Source organism: Tupaia chinensis, unplaced genomic scaffold, assembly GCF_000334495.1.
Source record: "Tupaia chinensis unplaced genomic scaffold, TupChi_1.0 Scaffold148210_1, whole genome shotgun sequence".
Lineage (NCBI taxonomy): Eukaryota > Metazoa > Chordata > Mammalia > Scandentia > Tupaiidae > Tupaia > Tupaia belangeri.
Window position 1 is genome coordinate 1,446,783 of NW_006208060.1, and position 4,904 is coordinate 1,451,686.

General features: G+C 62.7%; 1 protein-coding gene across 1 annotated transcript in view; it reads left to right on the forward strand.

Moving 5' to 3' along the window:
• The window catches only part of MLLT1 (MLLT1 super elongation complex subunit), a gene marked incomplete in the record, with an annotated part of 60,313 nt that overhangs the window by 6,057 nt on the left and 49,352 nt on the right, over positions 1 to 4,904 (forward strand). The window contains 1 exon segment of the mRNA XM_014584916.1: positions 2,264 to 2,377. Coding sequence (XP_014440402.1) covers positions 2,264 to 2,377 — 114 coding nt within the window.

Here is a 4,904-nt window from a genome sequence, read left to right on the forward strand (position 1 = left end):
GGGACCCCGGTTCTCCCGGGACGGCCCTGGGCGCCCCAGCCCGGCCCCGAGCCCCGAGATGCTCCCGAGCCCCGGCCTGGTCCAGAGTCCCTTCAGGCTCCGGGACCCGCCCAGAGCCCCCGCTGGGCCCGTCTCACCCCAGATCTGGCCTGGACCCCGGACCCCGTCCCGACCCAGTCCCCGGGGTCTCCCTTCCTTCCCGGGATCCTTGGCCCTGCAGCCTCGCAGCTCCCGAAGCCCCCAGCGGGTTCCGCACCTCGCTCCGACTGGAGCCCCCCACCGTCCCTGCACCCCGGTCTGCACCCCGCCCTCCCTCGGCGCGCCTGGGCCTGGGCCGTCCCTCCCCTGTGACCTCCAGCATCCCTCTCCCTCCAGCCCTGGCCCCGGCCTGAGCCGCTCTGACTCCCTGGCACCCGTCCTTGGGTCTTTGCTGCAAGGACCTGGCCCGGTTAGGGTGTCCTCTCGCTGCACCCGCTTTGCCTCCTGGAATCCGCCCTTGCCACCCCAGCTGTCCCTGGGAGCTCCTTGGGACAGGCCAGTGCCTGGGGGCAGTGCTTCCACCTTTGCCCCTTCTCCTAGGTCAGGGCCAGCTTGCTCTCTGACCTGGAGCCCCCCAGTTCTTCAGGAGCCCAGTGCCTGCTGTGGCCTGGACCTGGGCCGGAGTCAGCCGGGGGACCCCCATGGAGGTGTCCCTGGGTTTGATCCCAGCCCAGCCCAGCCTCCTGGTTCCACAGTCTCCCCAAACCCATCAGCCTCCTGCCTTAACACTGCGGTCTCCTGCTTCCACCAACACCTGGCCTGACACATCCCCCCCACCCCAGTTCCCCTCTGTTCCTTCCCCAGTTCAAACCCAGGGTGAGCTTCCCCATGTCCTGGCGGTCCCTCCCCTTTCGGTCTGGAGTGGGTAAACTGGAGGCATTTCTGGGCCCTGGGCTCGCCTTCACCCCGCCCTCAGCCATGCCGTCTCTGGTACTCGATCTCCTTGCCCCGCTCCCCCAGCTGTCCTGGCATCCAGGGCGCAAGGCCAGGAAGGGCGTGTGGGGCTGTGGGGGTGGCAGCCGAGATCCCCGCAGTTCTGCAGGGCAGGTTGGGGCGTCCCTGGCTGCTGGCGCCACAGAGGCGGCCGTCTGGGAAGGCAGTAAGTGGTGTGATGGGTGGGGGGCGAGGCCCTCCCTCCTGCTTGTCCCGGGGGTCGCTGAGGCAGGTGGCTTGTGCTCCTGGCAGCTCTCACCCTGGTTTCCCGTGGGCTTTGGTCCCACTCCCTTCCTCTTACGAGGTAAGGAGCGTTTGTAGCAATTAGCCGGTGACTTTCTGCAGCTTGGCATGAGTTGGTTTCCCTCGAAGGCCAGAGCGTGTTGTCTCAACCCGTGTTGAGTTAAAAGGACCAGCGAAATGTCCTTTCTGCGTCCGCTTCCAACGAAGCCCACCTCTGGGTCCATCCCACCCGACACCGTCACGGTGCAGCCGTGGGCCCAGGCTGCCCATCCCCCTCGTGCTGAGCTGGGCCTGGCTGTCTGGTCCTGGCATTTGCGTAAGTGGGATGGTGGACGTGGGTGCGTTCCTGGTCTGTGGCAGACGCGGTCCGGCCCAGGTAGCCCCAGGTAGCCCCAGGTAGCTGCAGCTCGGCACCCCTGGTCCTTTTACATGTCACCCAGGAAGCAAAATACGGTTCCCCGCTGCGCCAGCCACGTGTGTGTGAACAGCTCGGTGGCCCGCGCCACTGAGCTACCAGACGCTGCGTCGGGCCCCTCGAGGTGCAGGGTCCCATCAGACCCTGCCAGTCTCCCTTGTGGTACAAGTCCCTTTGCAAGGGAGACTGGTCTCAGGGAAGCGTGTGTGGGGCACTCGGTCTCCTTCTCAGCCTGAGTTCATGCAAATCTGGGCGAGGTCCAAGAGCCTGGACCCTCCTAACAGCCAGAGGCCCTGGGGAGACGGGAGAGAATGGTGTCTTTTACACACGTAGGTGAGTTGGCTGAGTGCTCCAGGATGACTCTTGGCGCACGGAAAATGCTTTGAATCCGGCAGGATCCCGGCCTCGCTGGCCTCCCCGCCCGCTGGAAGCCACAGACCTGTAAATGCCCCATTATGGAGGGAAATAGCGGCTTTTCCCTGGGCGCTCAGCTCTGGAAGGCTTGGATTGTCTCCACCTCCCCACGCTCCTTCCAGGACTCTCAGGCCCCGCCAGGAAGCGGGATTCTGTCCATCTGCCCGGGGCTCCCAGCCTCTGGCTTTGACTCTTTGATGTCTCCTCCCTGGGGCCTAGAAAGCCTTCCTGGTTCCCTCGGCCTGGGGCTGTCGGGCTCTCCCTGCAGCAGCTCCGCAGCAGCTCCGTCTCGTCTCCGTGGTGGGGTTCTCTCTGCTGCAGCGGCTCCCGAGGGTATGGTTGATCACCAAGGTTGGAGGGCTGGGAGGGACTGATGTGGATAAAGACAGAGCCCCCCCAGGTGGCCCTGTCCTCCCCTTCTCAGAGGAGGGGAGGCCCCGGAGGACAGATTCCAGGGGGGTGGGTGCTGTTTCTGAGGTGCATTTCACGGGGGAGTCTTCTCAGGTAGCTCCTCTCCTCCCCAGACGGCCAGCTGGAGAGGGTGAAGGCTCCTCCCCTCCTCCAACTGCAGAACTGTCGGGGCGCCGACCTGCCACTTCTTTCCGATCTCGGTTTTACTACTGTATTGGAAAACCCTGGGGCAGAGACCAGAGCCTGTGCCCCTTTCTGTCCTTGTGGTTGCTACTGCAAAGGCTCGTGCTCCGTTTTCTCAACCACTGGGTTAAAATGAAGGGGCCGGGCCCAGCAGGTGATGTAATGGCTACGGCGCTGGACTCCCGCATAGTCGACCACGGGCTGAGTCCCGGACCCGGTGGCTTAAACTCACGCCGGGCGCGTGTGCGCGTGTGCCCAAGATCCCGAGAGGAGAAGGGATTGCGGCGTGGCCATCCCCCCTGGGGGTGATTTCTCACTTTCTGTTTTCCTGCCTCCTTGTCTGTCTGGTGAGTGTACATGCCATATTGCAGAAATCTCTCTTTAGAAAAAAAGAATAGAACGAAGGGGCCAGCAGTTGGTGTAGTGGTTAAAGGTGCTGGACCCCCACACGGCCGACTGCGGTTTGAATCCTGGACCTGGAGGTTTGCGTTTTCACTTTCTCTCTCTGATGAGCACGTGTGCTCTCTAACGAATTAAGGAGAAAGAAAGGAAGGAAGGAAATAATACATAGTTAGAGAAATAATTCTTTAATAAAAAAAGTCACCAAGAATCGACCCCTTTGCGGCGCGGACCACCCAGCCTGGTGACAGGTGCTTTTATTGGGGCTGTGTGCTTGTCCGAGTTTCCTGTAGGGAACGAGCACTCAACATAGAGAGGGAAAGTGAGCAGTCTCCCTCCGGGGCGGGGTGGCCGTGCTGCAGTGCCTCCTCCTCCATTCCCTTTTCTGAATTTAGGACAGACGCGCGCACACACACACACACACACACACACTATGATTTTTAAGCCACTGGATCCGGGACTTGAACCGTGCAGTCACCATGTGGGATCCAGCCTCCTTAACCTCCATGCCACCTGCTGGCCCAGGGTTGTGGCCTTGTAAAAAGCCCTCTAAGGATGCCTCCTCTGCTCCCTGAGCACTTGGGACGCCCCTGCGCCCTGTCTACACATCCGTAGACCCTCATGCGTAGGCGCCGTGTCCCAGGCCTCCGGCGGGGGTTAGGCTCCCCAGGAAGCTGTAAACGTGGGGGGTTGCAGGTGCATTTGCAGAGCTCCAAGCACACCCATGGCCCAGAGAGTTCCCAGAGAGAAAAGCCACTGAGCCCGTTCCCATGCTTTTGTCACAAACCTCGTGCCATGGGCAGAGGGGGCCGGAAGAGAAGTGCGCTCTGTGTGCTGGTGGCCAGGTGAGCCCTGCCCTGGGGCTTTGTGGCCCTCCCGCCAGGCAGCCCTGTGCTGTAGAACACTGTCCTTCTGTCCCATCTATTCCAGTTCGAGGCCGCTCCTGAGACCCCCCACCGCCCTCACGCCCGGGCCTGGGGGAAAGTTCCCGAGTGTTGCACTTGGCCTCGCTTTGCCCTCGGCCGCGGATCCAGCACACCTGCTACCCTGCCCGCCTGTGCGTGCCACCAGCCGCCAGCCGCCAGCCGCCGTGCTGGGTCCAGAAGGACCTCCAAATCAATTTAGGTCCAAGAGGGAGAAGCCTCTCTGGTGTCTTCTCCTCTCGGGAGGACGGGGCAAATTGCCCCAGGGATGCCATGGCCAAACCCCAGGACTAATGTGCCACTTGGTAACGCGGCTCCCAGAGGATAGGGCATCTGTTGAAAAGAATTCCCAGCAGAAAACCTGACAGGTAAACTAGTTAAAGACCTGCCTTCTGGGGCCTGGGTTCAAGGCAGGGCCTTCGCAAGGATCTGATGAGAAAAGGCCGTGGGATTGTAACGCCGTGGGACCGGGCTGTCACACGTCTCTGCCAGGTGGGGCCGTGTCAGTCCACGCCTAGAGAGAGCTGGACCGTCCAGCGGGAAAGTGGCCGGCAGCCGCCCTCTAGGGTCCGTTGGCCTGGCCTGCAGTATGGAGGATTCCAGCCCTTCGGTTCCAAGTGCCCTCTGCCAGCTGGCCTGCAGGGAGGGCCGTGTCCCAGTTGAGGCCCTCGGCCCAAGCTTAACTGTCCCCAGATGGCCCTGGGAGCGCCGGGCTGCTCTGCCCATCGGCTCTCAGGTGACTTTCCGGGGCAGGCCTGGAATGTTCCCTCTTGTTCTGACATTTGTTGGGGAGTGGACAGCCGGATGACCCCCAAGGAGCCCGGAGGGCAGCCTCGGCCGAGACCCACCCCTGTGGGTGCTCCCAGCCCGCCTTCCGCAAATGGACGGCAGGTGGCCCTGGCGTCTGGAAGGAGCTTGCAGGGCCGAGGCTGCCTCTCGGGGGG